Below are 18,878 nucleotides of genomic sequence, written 5' to 3'. Positions count from 1 at the left end.
ACTGGGCCCAGTTTTCAGCTGTTCAGCACTGGCCATGGGATTAACCCTTTCCTGCCAGGATCCAGCCCCTCCCTGAGAACAGCTCAGAGCCCATCCCCTCCCACTGCCAGGGAGGAACTTAGGAAGGAAACCTGAGGCAGTGAAGGAATGCAGGAGGGCAGAGCACCTGAGCCATGGTTGGGCTGTCTGGAACAGAATTCCCAGTCCAGGGGGAAGTGTGGGGTTGATGGCTGCCCATGTCAATGAACCTTGTGGGTTCCAGGAAATCGATGATGCTTCAAAATCACCCCTGGGGGAAAAGATTTTCTCATTTCTAACACACCAAAGGAGAAAGCATCCCTGAGTGGGCTCCCCTGTGCACAGCCCCTGCACACAGCAGTGGCATCAACACCAGCAGAGCTGTGGCATCCTAGGGATGGCACCGTGTCACCTCACTCAGCATCACTTACAGGGCATCTCTTCATCTAAAGATCCCTAAAAATCCTGACAAAGGGAGGGAAAGGAGTCTTTTCTTCCTTCTCCACACAGAGGTAACCTGACAAGTGCCATGCAGCCCCCAAACAGCTTTATCTGCCAAAAATCCACTCTCTCCTCCCCAGCTCACGCATTTGAGTGGATTTCCTCTCCCTTTGGTGAGCAGTAGAGAAAGAGAGAGAAAAAGAGAGAAAGAAAGACAGAACAGACGAACAAATCACGGCTGCTGGGGTCTTTAAGCAGGTTTCACCATATCCATTTCTTTCCTGTTCTTGTGCCTGTGTGTGTCCGTGTATGTGCACATCCCTGACGTCACGGCAGATTTTGAAGTTGCCCGATGCCGGCCATCTGCTCCTGATTACGGGAGGCCCTGAGCTCCTTAAAATTATACGCAGGAAGGCCAGCATGCCCCTCCCGGCTGGAGCGCGGCCACGGCCGGAGCGGGAGCGCTGGGTCGGGCCGGCCGCGCATCCCTGCCCGGCCGCTAATCCCCGGGGGAAGGCGGGATCCGCGATCCGCACCGGGCAGCCCTGCCGGGCAGGGAGGTGGCTGGAATGGTACCTGGGTGCTCCATCATCTCTGGGAGTTTTGGGATAGGAGCCTGGGGGGGTTTTGCCAGAGGGCTGTGGCTTGGGGGGGGTCCCGCTCCCATCAGTGCCAAAGCAACAGCACACAGCTCAAGAGACTCAGTCATTATAGGTTTTTGGAGGATTTGGTGGGAATTAAAGCTGGCAAAGGAGGTGGGAAACCACTTCACTGGGTGCTTTGGAAAAGACCTGCAGGTGTTTTCAGTTGCCTCTAATTGCAGCCTGGTGCCTGGCTGCTGCACAAGACGAGCCGCAGGGTCGAGCTGACATCCAACAGGAAAATCCCTATGGATATATTTGGGGTGCTCCTCACAGCCTCCATCATTCCCAGGACACTGAGCCGGTCCTTTGTGCCTCAGTTTCCCCATGGCAGGACAAGACAAGGCCATGCCTGGCCACTCCATGCCTTTAGGGAATGCCCTTGGGGACTGATCCCACTGCTCCCCACGTGGGCTCACCCCCATTGCCTGCATCCAGTCCCCAAAAACTGCCTGGTGATTGCAGGGCAATTAACTGCAGCATGATTACAAGCAGGATGCTTAATGAGGTTAAACCACTACCTGGGACTTCCTGAGTTCTTAATTACTCACTCTTTAATTGCTGCTCTCAAGTACATTAATATAAATGACTGTCTGGGACAGAAAAAAAGAGATGTGATCAGTGTGATTGGGATGCTTCAGGGATCTGGCCCTTTCCCAGAGCTCAGATCATGTTCCATACCCTCCACTACCCATCAACCCATCAAAGTGCTCAAAACCCCACTTTTCTGCCCAAAGTCTTTGGTGCTGGAGGGGAGGGGGAGGTCAGAGTCTCCCAGGCAGCCCCCCTGAGCCTGTCTCTGCTCGGCAGCGTCGTGTTTCCGCTGCCTGGTGGATGTGGTGCCTGTGAAGAACGAGGAAGGCGTCGTCATCATGTTCATCCTCAACTTCGAGGACCTGGCCCAGCTGATCGCCAAGAGCACCGGGCGGAGCCTGCACCAGCGCCTGTCGCACAACTGGAGCAAAGGTGCGTGCCCGGGGGCGGTGGGGCCGGGAGGGCAGCGCTGCAGCCTCATCCCAGGGCTTGCTGGGGAGCACGGGGGACTGAAGGATGCATCTGTGTCCGGGCAGGATCCTGCATGGGATGAGGTTTGTGTTTTTGCGCAGCCGCGGCTCTGCCTGCTCAGAGTGGTCCAGGCAAAGCCCAGCTGGATGGGGAAAGGCTGCTGGAGCCAGCTGTGCTCCCCTTGTCCTCACAGCTGTCTGCATACACTTCCTGAAATCCCAGAGAGCTGGGGAACAGGGCTGGGGGCTGCCCAGCCTGTTCTGCATGGGATGGTGCATTTTTGAGAGTGGCGTCCCCTCCGTGAACCCCCCTGCATTGCTGGATCTTTTCCATATTTAATACTGGCTTGGGCTGGGGGTGCTGGTGTGGGGCAGGACCTGTGTGCGGGGTCACCAGCAGGGCCAGGGGACATTTGGTGTCACCAAGAGCATGGCTGTGCTGTGGGGGTGTCACTGCAGGCCAATGGCACAAGGATGGCTGCACTGCAGTGGCTCAGCCTGCCCCCAGCTTCAGGCTATTCCCTGCTCTCCTAGGCTCATTCTAGGGTTTTGGAGACAGTGGAGAACTCAAATTCCCTTTTTTGGGAAGACTGGATCAAAGGGAAGCTGTGGTGAGGCTCTTGAGGGGATGTGGATATTCAGGGAGGCAGATGTTAGACCTGACAAAGAGCTGTGATTCTAAATCTCCTCCTTCCATCCAGCCCTCAGTGCTGGTCAGCTCTCCTTGAGTCAGGAAATAACCCCACCTCTGCCTCCATGATGACATTCCCTAGGGGTGCTGCTGGGAGGCTTTGGGCAGGCCTCAAAATAAAGCTGTGGGAGCAACATGGGTCTGTCCCTCCTTGGCACATGGGGTGGCACAGCAGGGTCAGAGCCAGGGAGCCATGGGGACATTGAACTGGAGTTTGGGTGAGTCTCAGTGCATTCCTGCTAGGTCCATATCTATATCCTGGAGCACTCAGGTGTCTGTGTAGGTACCAGCAGGGTTTTGGGAGGGTTTGTACATGCTCAGGGCAGGCATGCACACAGGGGGCTCGTGGATGTGTGAGTGTGAATGGACAGATAACTGTGCATGTGTTCATAGGTCTGTGAAGTGATGGGATTCGTATTTTTGATGGATTGCTTTAGTACCAGCTACCCTCTATGCATGACCTGCAGAGGAAATCCTAAACTCCAGCACCAGTGTTGCTTTGCAGCCCCCACCAGCTCTCAGAATGTCTCAACACATGATGCAGCCATATCCCATCCCAGCCAAAGACACACCTTTGGCAGGAGGCACCCAGACCAAGAGCACCTGCCCCTTCCCTGCATGCTGGATGTTGTATTGAGCATCCCAAGGGATGTTGTGTTTCTTGGCTTTCCCACTCCAGTGACAGGGGGTGTGGAAAGGCCAGAGCTGCTGGTGCCCATCCTGATCAGGCTCTTGTGCACAGCTTTTCTGACTCAGTCTTTCATTGCATAGCCACAGGTGGCTGCCTTGCTGGTCTCCAGCTCACTGGTGTGCAGGGAAAGTCGGATGCTTTGCTTCTTCCAGCTGAAAAGCTGCTCTAGGCAGTAGGGATGGGGTGAGCAGAGGGAGCCTGCATGGTGCCCCACGAGCAGGGGCATTTCTGGGCAGGCTGGGACCCTGCCCAAGCAGCTTGGTGGTGATTTGGGGCCAGATGAGGGAAGCTAATCTTGCCAAAACCAAAGAGCTCCTCAACATGCTGCTTTTTCCCAGGGGACAAGGTCTTTGTGGAGCTCTTGCCACATCCCACCCACCCCAGGATTTAGGCCACCTTTTGTGCAGTTAGGGAGCAGAGTTGGTGCTGCTGGATGAGCTTCAGGGCTGACCCAGGCCCCGAGGGTGTGAACCCAGCTGTTCACACAAACTCTGCAGTAGCAAGTGACCATTGTCTCCTCTAGAAGAGGACAAGTGACTTTGCATTGAGTGTCACAACCAGGGGCATTGAGCCCTTTCCAGATCTGGGCTCTTCCTCTCCTGCACCTCTCTCACAGCTCCTAGCAGCCCTGGCTGCCCTTGTCCCAGCCCCAGTCCCCTGTGAGGTGGTCCCCTGTGATGGCAGAAAGGGATCCTGGTTTTGTGGTCCAAATTCTCTCACTGAAAATTCAAAACAAATCCAGGAACAAAATTGTTAGAACTACTTTTCTTTTTATGCCTTTCTAAATTACCATCTCTATTGTGTGGGGTTTTTTTCCCTAAAGTTCCACCAAGGAGATTTAGAGGCTCGATTTCCTCCGGGACCAAATCCCTTAATTGGCTTTAACCTCTTTAATTGGCTTAGGGATGCTCTGTACCTTTCCCATCTCACATCTGCAGTTGTAGGAAACTCTTCTCCAGCTCAGAGGAGCTTGTTGCCAGGTCAGGGTCTGCCTTGAGCACATGGCACTGTGATGGCATGGGAATAGCCAGTGCTTTGGAGGAGGAAGGGCCACACAGCATGTGCGTCCCCCAGAGCCACCCAAAATTCTCTGTAGCCTCTCCTCTGTCCTGCCTCGCTCCAGCCATCACATGCAGCTAGGTCACATCTTTCTCTCTTGTGTTTTGTTTTTCTTTTTAACAAGGTGAAGGTAGGAGTTTGAAGTTTAGTCTCCCGTCCCTGCGGCGCCTCAAAATCCAGCGGAAATCTCTGCCCACCAGTGAGTTTGATGGAGTAGCCATTGACTATGGAAAGGTAACAGTAGCCTTTGTCTGATACCAGCCCACGCCTCAGGCCAGGTCCCAGCGCTCCCCCTCGCTGTCCCCACCCCAGTCCCCCTTGGCTGCTGTGGTTTGGGCCATCTCCTGTGGCAGGGCACGGGGCAGTGCTGGGCTGGCAGCGAGCGCGGGGCTTTGGCCGTGCGGGCTGCAGCTCCACTCTGCTGCTCTGCACATCCCACGGCTCGAGGGGGGAGTGGGAGATGTGCCAAAGCTGGGAGGAAGCTCTGCCTCCACACTCCAAGTCGTGCAGGATGGTGGAGCTCCAGGGAGTTGTCCCCACCTCGAGGAGGGGACGTGCTGGTGGCTGTAGGAGCATGGTGTGCTCTGAGCAAGGACTGGCAGGCTCATTTCCCCATGTTTTCCTGGCAGGGACCAGGCAGCACAGGCAGGTCCAGCTTCTCAGCCCTCCAGCAAAGATTGTACTTCCCATGATGGAAGGTGATGCTGTCACCAACCTTGAAAAGCTGTTGGTGGGGCCTGTCTAGAGATTGCTGTTCTTGGTGGCTTCCTGACTGTCAACAGTGCTCAAGGTACCTCCAGTCCAAGACCTGTTGTTTTCTGAAATGCTGCAGCTCAAGGCTGTGAGCAGGAGGCTTTTGCTCTGCTAAGGCATCCCTGGGTGCCAGGGTCTGGGGTATCCAGGCAGCCTGGATAAATCTGCTTCCCCAAATCATAGACATAATGAGATGGAAGGTGCCTGTCTTCTCAAAGGTTGTGCTTATGGTAGGTTGAAGATGTGTGTAGGGTTATCAGATGCTTTGGGTACATCATTCCCATAGGCACCAGCACTGCTAAAAGCTCTGGGTGCCCCGAGGCTGGAGCTGCACGGGGCACTGCAGTGCGGAATGGAAAATGTGCATTGAGGACAGCCTGATGATGCAACATTTCACTGGAGGTGGTCAAGTGGCCACAGCCCTGAGATGCAGGGCCAGCCAGCAGCCAGCCTCTCCAGGCACCCCATCCTAAAACCTGCCCTAAAGGGCCTTAGGGATGGTGAGAAGTGCCCCAGTTCCTCCTGTGGGTATTACTGCAGGCACACGTTCTCGTGGGTTTCTACTCCCAAAGGTGGTTGCCTTGCACACCCCACTGCAGAAATTAAAGTCTGGAAACTCTTCAGGTCTACAGGGAAAAAGGTTTAGCCATGCTTTACAGTGGCTGTAGGAGAAGGAGGAGCACTATGGCCAAAAATGCAAACCCAGCAGCTCCTCCAGTGCTTCCTGGTGCAGAGCACATCCTCCCCCATGAACACCAGCACAGGGCTTGGGCACCGACCCTCGGTGGCAGCCTGAGCATCCTGCAGCAGGGGAGGGAAAGACAGCCCCAATGGTGGGACACAGGGACATCTCAGAAAGACGCATGGCACAGCAGGTACTCCAGGCAAGCCTGTCCCTAGGGCTCCTCTTCTCTTGCTCTCACCTGCTTCCACCTGTGCAGCATCGCCTCGCAAACCTCCCCGCGGCCGCCCAGCCTCCGGCGGGAGCTGGCAGGAGCTGGGAGCTGCCAAGTCCCCAGGGACTCGGTCGCCCCACTCCACAGCAGGTCCTGGTCCAGGCTGGAGATGACCTCAGGAACTGCAGTGCTTCCCAGCCCTCTGCCTCTCCTCTTACCTACCCCGGCTCCCTCACCTTCCCCCACAGCACGCGGGGACTCCTTCTAATACAACGCTTTCTCCTGGCTGTCTTAAAGCCTGGTGGTGACTCCCTGATTTTGAGGGACTTGAAGACATCGCCCAAGGAAAACTGTATGCAGTCAGAGACCGAATCCCTCCTGGAAAAGGAGCGGAGGCCGAGCCTGGAGGCCGACCCCACCCTACAACACTCGTCCCCGAAACAAGAGCCTCCCGTGCTGGGCCCACACCCCGCATGGGGTTTCTTTCGGTCTCGCCCCGGGGGCAGCTTCCACAGCCTCCGCAGGGTCTCCTCCTTGGACAACTTTGAGGCTGCGAGGTCTGAGTTCCAGAGAAAATTCAGGGAAAGGAGGGCAAACTCAGGTAGGGAAAACCCCGGAGCTGTCGGTTCTACTGCGGGACTCAGGGCTCTGGCGATGGCCCCAGCGCATCTCGGGGGGGAGGTCTCGGTCTCTTTTCCCTCTGCAAAGTGGAGATTACCTGGGTCTTCCCCCCAAACCCCACTGGTCTCCATGAGATTCCCTGCAAAGGCAGGTCCTGCTCTGTAGGTAGAGCTGTCCGTGGTTTGTGTGTGAGGTGTGAGACCGTGTGAGGTTGCATTTGGCTGGCCCACACAAGGGGCATCCCGATGCCATCCCACCTTCCCTGGAGGGAGGGAGGGAAGGGCTCTGCAGGCAGGTGCAGTGTGAGCTGTGTCCACGTGTTGGAGGTGAGTGAGGCACTGGCCAGGCCACTCTGAAGGGCTGGAGGGAACAATCCTTCATCATGCTATCCACGTCCAGACCTCTGGTTCTCATGAGAGTGATGAGGACAAACTAGGTGGAAGTCAAGAAAGAGAAGGCTCTCAGCTGGGGATGAGAGAGATCAATCTGTGGAATCTGGCTGTAAAAATGGGCTGGGGGTTCATGATCCTCCAATAGTCACAGGTTACAGACCCTCAGGAGGTGACACGATGTAGAGGGAGGGAAGGGAGAAGGGTGGCAGCAGGATGGCTGGTGCTAACTGGGAACTTTCACAATGTCTTCAGACACTTCCTTCCCACACCACCACTTGGGTCAATGCCAGAGTGCAAGGGTTAGAAGGGGTAAAAAATGGAAAATACAACCCTGCCCTGCCTGTAGGAGATGCACAGGTTGGTACACACTGAGTACAGTGCCTGGGGATCTTCCTGGAGCTCTGGGTCTGGGTCCAGGCTCCCAATCATGACAACACATTGCCACAAGCCTGACCATGACATGATGACATGACCACCTACACAGCTTCCTCCCTGGTCCTGCCCTGGGGTGACCCAGAGGCAGATCCCCGGGGAGAAATATCAGGATCCACCCCCACTACAGCTCTTCTTCTGGAGAAAGCTCTGACCTCCCTACCTGGAGCTGGGGGTGGAGGATACATCCGACTCCTGGTTCAGTTTGGCCAAAAACCAGCACAGCAGCTCAGGAGCTATGTTTGTCAGGCAAAGGGTGGAGGAGAACGACCTCCTCCTGTCTGTTTTCATGCCAGTTTTGGCATCTCTCCCTGGTGAATCTCAGTGGGTTGGTCCCCAACCCACTACAGTCATCAGGGGTAGCAAAGGACACTGAGTGTCTCTGTGTTTTGGCAGCTGCTGTGAGCCTCCTGCAGGAGGTTTAATGGTGAAAAGATGGGTGATGTGTGGGGAAAACAGCCCTCTCTCAGGCATCCCAGGCAGGGCATCCCACATCTGAGCCAGCCTGAAGTCAAGCCTTTATGGCCAAGCAGATTTTGGCACCTTTTGGTGGCACCTTTTGGTGGCACCTTGTGGTGGTCCCCAGCTCCTGGAGGTCCTACACGAGGCCAGGGCTCTGGGGATCTGTTCCTGCTCTCACTGCCCTTCTCAGTGTCCCTCTCCATCCTCTTTCAGAGGCTTCCCACGTCAAACCCAACCCCCCGAACTCCACGTCGGACTCGGACCTGATGAAGTACAGGACCATCAGCCAGATCCCCCAGTTCACACTCAACTTTGTGGAGTTCAACCTGGAGAAGCATCGCTCAGGCTCCACCACAGAGATCGAGATAATTGCTCCCCACAAGGTGATGGAGCGCACCCAGAACGTCACCGAGAAGGTCACACAGGTAAGGGGGCCCTGAGGTGCCACCAAGGCAGTGGTGGGGTGTGCTGGTGTTTGTGGGTCCCCCTAGGATGAGGGAAGAGATGAGAGTCTTGACTCCACGTTTCAGAAGGCTGATTTATTATTTTATGATATATATTACATTAAAAGAAAATGATGTATTAAAACTATACTGAAGAAAGAGAAAGGAGACATCAGAAGGCTAGCAAAGAAAGGAATGGAATGAATAATTAAATCTTGTGACTGACCAGAGTCCCAGCACAGCGGGACCTGTGATTGGTCATCAAGTAGAAATAATTCACATGAGACCAAAGATGCACCTGTTGGTAAGCAACCTCCAAACCACATTCCAAGCAATCAGATAATTATTGTTTACATTTTGTTTCTGAGGCTTCTCAGGAGAAAAATCCTAACAAAAGGATTTTTCAGAAAATATGTCTGTGAAAATGGGGCGCTGGTGTTGCTGGTTGGGGCAGTCACAAGCACTCTGGTGGCTTTGGGAGGAGAGAAGCAGAGAGGGCAGTGACACCCAGAGATTCCACCCCAGGAAATGCCAGTATCCCTATGTTTGGTTATGCCTTCCTCTGAATGGCTGAAATTCTCATTTTAGTCCCCTGAATGAGTATTTCTGGCAATTTGTGGCTGGGGAAACACCAGCATGGACTGCTGGTGACGGTGGCATTGAAGGGGACAGGTGTTTGCATGTTTGTGTGTGCATGTGGCTTCTTTTGTGGGGAGATCTGGGAATGGAGCCCCTGGGGCACTGCTGGCCCCGAGGTGCCCAGCCGAGGACCTGGCCTGGTGTCAGCACACCGAGGGCCACAGGATCCCCTGGGAGACAGCAGGTGGCACTGCACTGTCACTGCAGGGGACACTTTGCACACTGTCACCCAGAGGGACACATGGAATAGTGCATCCCATGGGGATATCGGTGTGCCTGAAAGATGCTGATGTGTCCCACAATCCCGAGTAAGGAGCTCTTCTAGCCGTGGGGAAACTGAGGCACTGGAGAGCCTCAATGTACAGAATACATCTAAGGGCACCTCCCATTGTTAGCAGCAGCAGCCCAGGGCAAACTGAATGAAAACGCAGCCATCTGACCCCAGAAAAGCCTCCAGGCTTGGGAGTTTGCTCCATCAGAGTGGGGTGCTATGCAGGATTCTCCTTCTGTCTCAGTGCCAGCAAACCTTTAACTTCACAGCCTCCATGCACAGGGGATGGGCTCCCCACTTCACACATCATGGAACAGTTTCTAGGCTTGTTTTCCCCCTGGCTTGTCCCCTTCATTAGTCCCTCTAATTTGGGAGTGACTGCAGTGACCCAGGGTTGGCCCCTGAACTCCCCAGAGGGACAGAGAGCAGCCTCCATGCCCCGGTCCCCATCACAAGGAGCACACCAGGAGTGAATGGTGACACTGGGGTGACTGTCACAGTGGTGCTGGCCACTCCCTGTGGGGTCAGCAGCTGGTTGTGGAGTGACCAGAGCTGGTGGCTGCAGGGCCCTGCAGGGCAGCACCCACTGAGGTCGATCTTCCCTCCACTTTCAATCTCCAGGTGGGACGGGGTGCATGGCATGGGACAGGATGGAGCTCTCCTCCCTGCTGCACCTGCCCCTCCCTGTCCTCACCCCAGTGTCCCCCACACCTCCTGCCCAAGGCACAGCTCCCTGCTCCTGCCTGTTAAATAATTCATGGTGAGGCAGAGACAGCGGCGAGACGCCGACTAAAAATACCAGCGGGTGGGCAGGGAGTGGAGACAGGCTCTTTGGGATGGTCTGGCCCTGCCCTGAGCTGGCAGGGAGGGCAGGCCACAAGTGCAATGAAGGTCCCACAGCCTCCCAGGGCTCTGGAGCACAGCTGGAGGCACGAGGGGATGCTGTGAGGCTGGGGTCCTGTCTGCAGCTGGAATGTGTCCCAGTCCCCCCATCTGGGCAGGAGGGTGCTGGGGACAGGGATGGGGGGCTGAGCTGTGCCAGGATACGTGCTGGGAGTGACACTGGGTCACTGCCAGCCTGCAGGCAGCACCACGGGCCTGATCCTGTCCAGTCATTCGTGTTTGAGGCTCTCCTGGTGATTCTGGAGTGGTCCCCACCTCGGGTCAGTCCCCTTATCCCCAGCACCAGGCAAGGGACACTGGGGGACAACTGGGAAGGTGATGGGTGCCAGGGCACCACAGGGCATGAGGATTGGCCTGGGTTAGCCAGGGTCACAGGAGCCTCTCCCCATCACCCACAGCCTACACACACCCTGCCCCCTCCTCCTCCTCCTTCTCCCTTCTGCACTCCCTCGCTCACTGCCAGCACCCAGCACCCCACACCACGAGCCTGTGGCCGTGGCTAAGGCCAGTAAGTGCAGGAGGAAAGGGACAAAGGGAAGGGGCACCCAGGAGGATCCTCACCATGGGGAACACTGGCACTGCCACCTTCAGAGACTCCCAGGGTCACCCAAGGGTGACCTTCCCATCCCTCAGGGGCAGAGAGAAACCAGGCTGCAGCTGCTCCCTAGCTCTGTGTTGGTTTGGATGCTCTTCTGGGGGTTGTTTCTGTGACCTTTTCTGCCTCACATCTTTGGGGCCATGGTTTTTTATTCATTCTTGCCTGGAAATCAAGAGTGCTTAACCTGTTCTTGCTTCTTCCACAAGAGCTAGGTGCCAGGGACAAGAGGCAGAGCAGGTGCCCCAGCATAGGGAACAGTATTTGGTGTCCTGAATTCAGGACTGGCCCCACAGAGCTGTCTCCAGCCAGGCAGAACAAGCATTTAGCTGCTGAGGCTGGGAGCATTGCTGGTTTTCCCAGACACAAGGTGAAGGAGCCCATCTCAGCTCTTCCCGGTGCATCCCAGTTTTGGGATCAAGCGTTTTATCAGCGTTGCCTCGTTCCCTTCCCCACCGTCCCCACAGGAGCCGGTCCCCGAGCCCGGCTGGTGCCTCATTCCCTCCACAACGATTGCGCTCGGGTCACTTTTTCCAATCCCTCCCCTCTCCGTCCACCACCGACGTCGGCGGCTCCCGCTGCTCCATTGGCGCTGCCGTCCCCACGGGGGCCCGGCATCGATCGCCTTTGATTACCCCGCGCTGGGTTAATCCCGGGTGCCCTTCGTGCCGCATGTCTCCCACCCGCCTGGCCGAGTGCCTGCGAGCCTGCGTGGGCAATGCCCCGGCCCGAGCGCTGCGCCCGCCCTGCCGGACGCTGCCGGGGCCCGTGGGGCTGGGGGCCCCCATGGTGGACACCCGGACCTCGAGGGGCAGCTGCCGCCTGGGGCGCAGGGCCAGCTGCAGGCAGGTAGGAGCAGGGGACGCCGCTGGGGCACGGGACGCTCCGGTGTCCTGGGGCTCTGGGATGTGGGATGGGGCTACAGGGGCAGCATCAGGAGCCCTCGGGAAACCCTCGAACAAGAAACCTTGATCCTTCCTGTCACCCTTCTTCCAGATCTGTTGCCAGAGCCATGGTGATGCTCATCACTGTTGCCTTTGGGATATGTGTATCCTTCTTTCTCCTCTCTTCTCTTTCCTCTCTCCTCTCCTTTGCAGCCCAGCAAAAAGCTCCCTTTTAGCTAGGGGCTCAGTGCCAGGAGAGAGAATTGAGGTGCCCCTCACCCTCCTCTGCAACTGGCACTGGTCCCAGCACCACAGGGACACTGGGGGACAGCAGAGCAGCAGAGGCAGGAAGGGGATCCAGCTGCCTCCAGCTCCAAATAAGCCCCTTCATGCCGCCACCCCTCAGCACCCAAAGCAGGGCTCACCCCCTCCCATACCCACTGTCTTGTCTTGTGTGCCCACAGTGGCTTTAGAGTCACCAGGAGCTGGCATTGGTCCTGGAGGGGGAGCTGGGCCAGGCCTGGGCGTGTGGGGAACTCTCTGGTGCTGTGGAGTGTCCCCATCCCCAGTGAGCCATGGGGACACATGACAGCAAGGGAGGGGGCTCACCCTATCCCACCACTCAAGATGGTGTTTGCACATTGGTGGCCACAGGTGAGGTGGGAAATGGGCATTGCCTGAGGCTTTGCTGCAGGTGGCCCAAGCTATCCCTCTGCTTGGAGGACAAATGTGCCAGAAGGACATTCAGGGGAAGATACTTGCTATGGCCAAGAAAGTCTTGCAGGATGCATAATATGCTGTCACCCTTGGGTGACACAGCCATGCGAGGGCATCTCCAGGCTGCCCACCCATAGCCCTGCACCAGGGACTCCCAGCAGCTCCCAAGCAGGTGGCACAGAGCTGAGGGCAGAAGGAGGCTCAGCAGCAGGCACTTTCCTCTGTGCCGGGTCAGAAGGCCATAACGCAGGTAAGAAGCTGCCCCAAGGGTGCTGTGACCATCAGAGACAGACAAGAACCTTGGTGTCACCACAGTGGGAACCGGACAAACACATATGCAGCCAACAAAGGTGAAAAAGCTGTAGGAAACCATTGTGTGCTCCTCGATGCTCTACCAGCACAGTCCCTTGCCTGGTTCCTGGCATTATCCAGCCTCTCTCCTGGCCTCGCATCCTTCTCACACCCCTCTCCTGGCAGGTGCTGTCCCTGGGCGCTGACGTCCTCCCCGAGTACAAGCTGCAGGCGCCGCGCATCCACCGATGGACCATCCTGCACTACAGCCCCTTCAAGGCCGTGTGGGACTGGCTCATCCTCCTGCTGGTCATCTACACCGCCGTCTTCACCCCCTACTCGGCCGCCTTCCTGCTCAACGAGGAGCAGGTGGAGGAGAAGCGCTGGGACTGCAGCTACTCCTGCGACCCGCTCAACATCATTGACCTCATCGTGGACATCATGTTCATCGTGGACATTGTCATCAACTTCCGCACCACCTACGTCAACATCAACGACGAGGTGGTGAGCCACCCCGGCAAGATCGCCATTCATTACTTCAAGGGGTGGTTCCTCATCGACATGGTGGCTGCCATCCCCTTCGACCTGCTCATCTTCCGCTCTGGCTCTGATGAGGTAAGAGCAGGGTCCGTCAGGACAGGAGGGGATGCGTGGATGGACAGGGAGAGATGTATGAGAAAGAAGGAAAGGGATGTGGGCGGTTTGATGTAAGTGGTGGATGGCTAAATCCATGTGGTTGGTCAAAGGGGGGAGAAGGGTGTCTTTACAGATTTTTAAGCACCTGGGACCTGGGATTTCGTTTTTTAGAGTCAGGCAGTCCCTACTCTAAGTGTTCAGAGTGGATCCACTCCCCTTTTTGAGGCTGACCCAGCAGAGCAGGCTGGGGGCTCAGTTTAAGGGCTGACCCCACACTCCAGTGTGGGTGAATTTGGGGGTGCATTGCCAGCCAAAATGTTGACAGTGGGATAACCCTGTAGTTACTGTACTGCCTGGAGGCTCCACATCTGGGAGTGAAAGGCAGCACTTTTGAGAGCAATGTCTGGTAAGGCGAGGAGCCATCAGGAAACAAGATGGGCTTGGCCTTGGCTCTTCTCACTTGCTCACCTCTAATCCCAGAGCTTGTTGCCTTTATGATCAGCAGAGGCAAACTGCCCTTCCTGTGCTGTGACTCATCTGACCCAGTTCAGAGGTCACCTCCAGGACAAGGTGATTCACACTCTAGAAATGCATTTTTATCCTTCAAAGGAAGCATGGCTCAGCTGGGAACATGCCTTTGGAACATGCCATATTTATCCTTTGCTCATCCCTGAGGTCTCTCACCTCTCCCCTGCAGACCACCACCCTCATTGGCCTCCTGAAGACTGCCCGGCTGCTGCGCCTGGTGCGCGTGGCGCGGAAGCTGGACCGGTACTCGGAGTACGGAGCAGCCGTGCTCTTCCTGCTCATGTGCACCTTCGCCCTCATCGCCCACTGGCTGGCCTGCATCTGGTACGCCATCGGCAACGTGGAGCGGCCCTACATGGAGCACAAGATCGGCTGGCTGGACAACCTGGGCGACCAGATCGGCAAGCGCTACAACGACAGCGACCTCTCCTCTGGCCCGTCCATCAAGGATAAATATGTCACTGCCCTCTACTTCACCTTCAGCAGCCTCACCAGTGTGGGCTTTGGCAATGTCTCGCCCAACACCAACTCCGAGAAGATCTTCTCCATCTGTGTCATGCTCATTGGCTGTGAGTGCCTGCGCACGTCCCACTGTTCCCATCCCTGTTTTGGAGGTTGGAGCATCTCTCTCTGCCTGTGCCTCTTCCGCACAGACAAATGGATGGGGCGATAGAAATACATGTTTTCAGGTCCTGGTAGATTTGGGTTTTGGGAATCTGCTGGTTCCATGTCTCATGTAGCTGGACACGCACCTCGCCATGTCCCGCTGAGTCCTGCCCTCTCGTTTCAGCTCTGATGTACGCCAGTATCTTCGGCAACGTCTCAGCCATCATCCAGCGCCTCTACTCAGGCACAGCACGCTACCACACACAGATGCTGCGGGTCAAGGAGTTCATCCGCTTCCACCAGATCCCCAACCCCCTGCGCCAGCGCCTGGAGGAGTATTTCCAGCATGCCTGGTCCTACACCAACGGCATCGACATGAACGCGGTGAGTACGGGCAGGCAGGTCCTGTGTCCTCACAGCACTTTGTCCTAAACAACATGGTGTCTAGATCTGGGTCCACCCAAGATTTCCATCCTTTTGATCAGGATAGAGGCAGGAGGCTGGAGACAGACTCTATCCATACACCTCCTGCATTTTCACCTCCTGCATCCCCCTTTCTCCTTCCCTCCTTTTTCTGCCCGTTCCTTTACATCTATGCAGAGGTTTTCCAGGATCATGAGCACATTTCTTGGCCAGAGAGCAGGTTCGGTGGGGAGCTCAGAGTCCCTCTTGGCACTGAGCACTTTCAGGCTGGTGTCTGTTGGTGTCACAGGAGCGGAGCAGGTATCGATCCAGCTCCTCTCCACACCACCGGTTGCTAAGCAAAGTGCATCCTGCTCTCGCAGCAGGGAAAGAAGGGCATTTAAATAAACCTCGATCCATTTTAATTAGAGCCCAGAGAGGCAGCTGTTTGTTAGCAAAGGGGGGATCAATGGCAGGGCTGTGCTGGAGAGGCGCCGTGTCTCCGAGCCTTTGTGCCGGCAGCGCCGGGGCTCCGTGGGGATGAGGATGTGGCTTGGCTGAGGTGTTCTGGGCTGGGGACTGGACTCACAGCACTGGGATTCAGTGCACAGACACGATGGCTCAGCCAGAAGCAAGGCAGAGGAATGAGAAAGGATAAGGCAAGGAGAGACATGAGACCTCATATTCCTGGTCTCTTAGCCCTGGGCAGGTTATCAGCCCACTCATTCCCTGCTAATGCTCCTTCTAATCCTTAAGATTTGATCCTGAGCAGCATCAGGACACAGACTTGTATGAATTCAGCATCTCCCTCTAAAGTTGCTGCTGCCACATGAAACAACTGGGCAGCATCTGAGGGTTTGCTGCTGGGAGAGCTTTGGGTTAAACCTCTCAGGTGGAGGAGACCCCCTGGGCTGGACATCAGTGGCAATAACGAGAAGCAGTGCCACCCTACCAAGCACGGATGCTCTTGGCTTAGTAGAAACCCAGGTCACAAATCCCCAGGGAGAGCTGAGCTTGCAGCTCAGCCGTGCCGCCGCTCACAGCAATTCCCGCTGGCTGCTGCAGAGACACGGTGTGATCTCATCAATCACCCCACAGCCTGATCAATTCGTCCACCCCTGATTTCCCAGTAGGGAAACACTTCTGCTAGCCAGGAACAAGTCGTGCTCAGCAGCCCAAGCATGGCTGTTCCAGATTTGGCCACCAGCGGGATGTGAGCAAAGAGGACAGCAAGGAGGACCCCAGGGCCATATGCTGCTCTCCAAAAAAAACCCAAACCCAGGTGGTTTTCACCTTGGCACCATGAGTCATTGGTGGCAGCAGCTTTCTCCATATTGTGAGTTTTACCTTGATGTCACCTTCAGATTCAGCTTTTGTTCAACATGAGGTATTTGCACAGGTATATTTAGCTGTCAGTGCACACAACTGTCCTGCGCTGCTGTTTCTTGGCATTCAGGCAGGTGCTGTTTAATTAAGGTTTTTGTGCTCTTTGTGCCAGTTTCTGCTCTCATTCATCCAAGATTAGTGGGTGTAAAGATGAAAAAGGGGCTATGCCACCAGTGGGTATAAATAGATTGAAATGGTTACTTTAATTATTGCTTGGGAGAGCTGTTGTCCCCAGCCACAAGCAGTAAAAGCCAGCGACAGGCAGGCAGGGATCCACCAAGGGAAGATCAAAAGATGATCGAAATCACGGAATCACAGAATGGTTTACAGTTGGAAGGGACCTCAAAGCTCAAACTGTTCCACTCCCTGCTATGAGCAAGAACATCTTCCACTAGACCAGGTTCTCCAAGCCCATCCAGTCTGGCCTTGATCACTTCCAGGGATGGGAATATGCCCCCACCTTTGGCTTTCCGGGCACACGGTCTCCCTGTTTGTCCCCATTGTCTCATGCTGAGCGTCACACAGCCTCTCAGCTCTGTCACAGCGTTCCCTCCCAGGGACAGTGGCATGATGGCATCTCTCCCTGGCTCTCCACAGGTGCTGAAGGGCTTCCCTGACTGCCTGCAGGCCGACATCTGCCTGCACCTGAACCGCACGCTGCTGCAGAACTGCAAAGCCTTCCGGGGAGCCAGCAAGGGCTGCCTGCGCGCCCTGGCCATGAAGTTCAAGACCACTCACGCCCCGCCCGGAGACACCCTGGTGCACTACGGAGACGTCCTCACCACGCTCTACTTCATCTCCCGGGGCTCCATTGAGATCCTCAGGGAAGACATTGTGGTGGCCATCTTAGGTGAAAAAGTCCTTCCTTCTGTGAGGGGTGACAGGCGAGGGGCAAAGGGTGATGAGGAGTGAGCAGGGGATGAAGGGTGAGGGTAAAGAACTTCCCCGGTTGTTCCTCAGCATCTGATGGGTCCCCACGCCAGTGGACAGGGAAAGGAGGGTCCCTGAGAGATGCAAAGGAGTGAGAAGAGCAGGGCATGGCTCAGCAGTCTCCAGCCATCACTGATGACCCACTGCCCTGCCTTGGTGTCACCACCACTGGTGGCTTTCACAGTGTTGTCCCCAACACACACAGTCAGGGTTGGGTTTGCTGGGCCTCAAAGTAAGAGGTGCTGGACCAGAAGAGCTGGAGCAGTAGTGGGTGCCCACGTCTCCATAATGAGCTGTCTCTTGGCACAGGGAAGAATGACATCTTTGGGGAGCCCATCAGCCTCTACGCCCGCCCAGGAAAGTCCAACGCCGACGTGAGGGCCCTGACCTACTGTGACTTGCACAAGATCCAGCGTGAGGACCTGCTGGAGGTCTTGGACATGTACCCAGCCTTCTCTGACAACTTCTGGAGCAACCTAGAGATCACCTTCAACCTACGGGATGTGAGTGCCAGGGCTGCCCCGGGGAGTAAATGCAGTCAGTGCTTAAATCTGGCAAGTGGGAGGGCTGAAGCAAGGATGTCAGGAAGTGCAGCAGCCACATTTCCATGGGCATTCTCCAGGGAGTTATGATTCCCCCACAGCAGGACATGTCTACTTTTATAGTGTGACTGAACTTTGTGCTTTCCTGATTTTTTTTTTCAAAGAAATATAGACAAGAAAGTAAAATTCCCTGCATGTCCTGTCCCACTCTGGGATGTCCTGCCACTTCTCAGGGTGCTCCTTCCCTCCCCATGGCCCTGACACTCTTACCTCAGTCTCAGAGCAGCAAGGACAGCTTCAGGAATCTGAAACCAGTCCAGGAGGCACTGGGTGGGACAGGGCAGCGCTGCAGAGACAGAGGTAGCTTCACCTTCAGAGGACATGGAAAGAGCTGTAGCCCCCGTGGCACACACGGAAGGGACAGGACAGCCTTTCCCTGATGAGCAGCCCCTCTCGTTCCTCAGGCAGACAGCGTTCCCCGCTCACCCCTCAGCGAGGAGTACGACTGCACCTACCGCCGGGCTCGCCGCCGCAAGCACTCGCCCTGCCAGCCCAACAAGCCTGGTGAGTGCCCCTGGGCTGGCAGGGCAGGACAGTGGGGTCAGTATTCACTACTCCCCCTGCCAGCCCAACAAGCCTGGTAAGTGCCCCTGAGCTGGCAGGGCAGCACAGTGGGGTCAGTATTCACTACCCCCTGCCAGCCCAACAAGCCTGGTGAGTGCCCCTGGGCTGGCAGGGCAGGACAGTGGGGTCAGTATTCACTACCCCCTGCCAGCCCAACAAGCCTGGTGAGTGCCCCTGAGCTGGCAGGGCAGGACAGTGGGGTCAGTATTCACTATCCCCTGCCAGCCCAACGAGTCTGGTGAGTGCCCCTGAGCTGGCAGGGTGGCACAGTGGGGTCAGTATTCACTACTCCCCTGCCAGCCCAACAAGCCTGGTGAGTGCCCCTGAGCTGGCAGAGCCCACCTGCAGGCCAGGACAGTGGGGTCAGTATCCATTACTAC

General features: G+C 56.2%; 1 protein-coding gene across 3 annotated transcripts in view; it reads left to right on the top strand.

Moving 5' to 3' along the window:
- Positions 1–18,878, top strand: part of KCNH6 (potassium voltage-gated channel subfamily H member 6) — a 32,890-nt gene that overhangs the window by 9,025 nt on the left and 4,987 nt on the right. For 2 of the 3 annotated variants that reach the window (XR_014616781.1, XM_084222078.1), the window contains exons 3-12: positions 1,911–2,066; positions 4,670–4,779; positions 6,492–6,795; positions 8,315–8,526; positions 13,031–13,459; positions 14,178–14,577; positions 14,799–14,998; positions 17,000–17,252; positions 17,642–17,835; positions 18,339–18,438. Coding sequence is in view for 2 of the 3 variants with exons in the window: in XM_084222078.1 (XP_084078204.1) it covers positions 1,911–2,066; positions 4,670–4,779; positions 6,492–6,795; positions 8,315–8,526; positions 13,031–13,459; positions 14,178–14,577; positions 14,799–14,998; positions 17,000–17,252; positions 17,642–17,835; positions 18,339–18,438 (2,358 nt within the window). In the remaining variant the exon portion in view is untranslated. The remainder of the gene's footprint in view (positions 1–1,910; positions 2,067–4,669; positions 4,780–6,491; positions 6,796–8,314; positions 8,527–13,030; positions 13,460–14,177; positions 14,578–14,798; positions 14,999–16,999; positions 17,253–17,641; positions 17,836–18,338; positions 18,439–18,878) is intronic. The other variant, XM_084222079.1, reaches the window with a different exon arrangement.

This window comes from Fringilla coelebs (genome assembly GCF_963513975.1).
Source record: "Fringilla coelebs genome assembly, chromosome: 27".
NCBI classification, from domain to species: domain Eukaryota; kingdom Metazoa; phylum Chordata; class Aves; order Passeriformes; family Fringillidae; genus Fringilla; species Fringilla coelebs.
The sequence above is the reverse complement of the archived record's forward strand: the minus strand, read 5'-3'. Positions and strand labels throughout refer to the sequence as shown.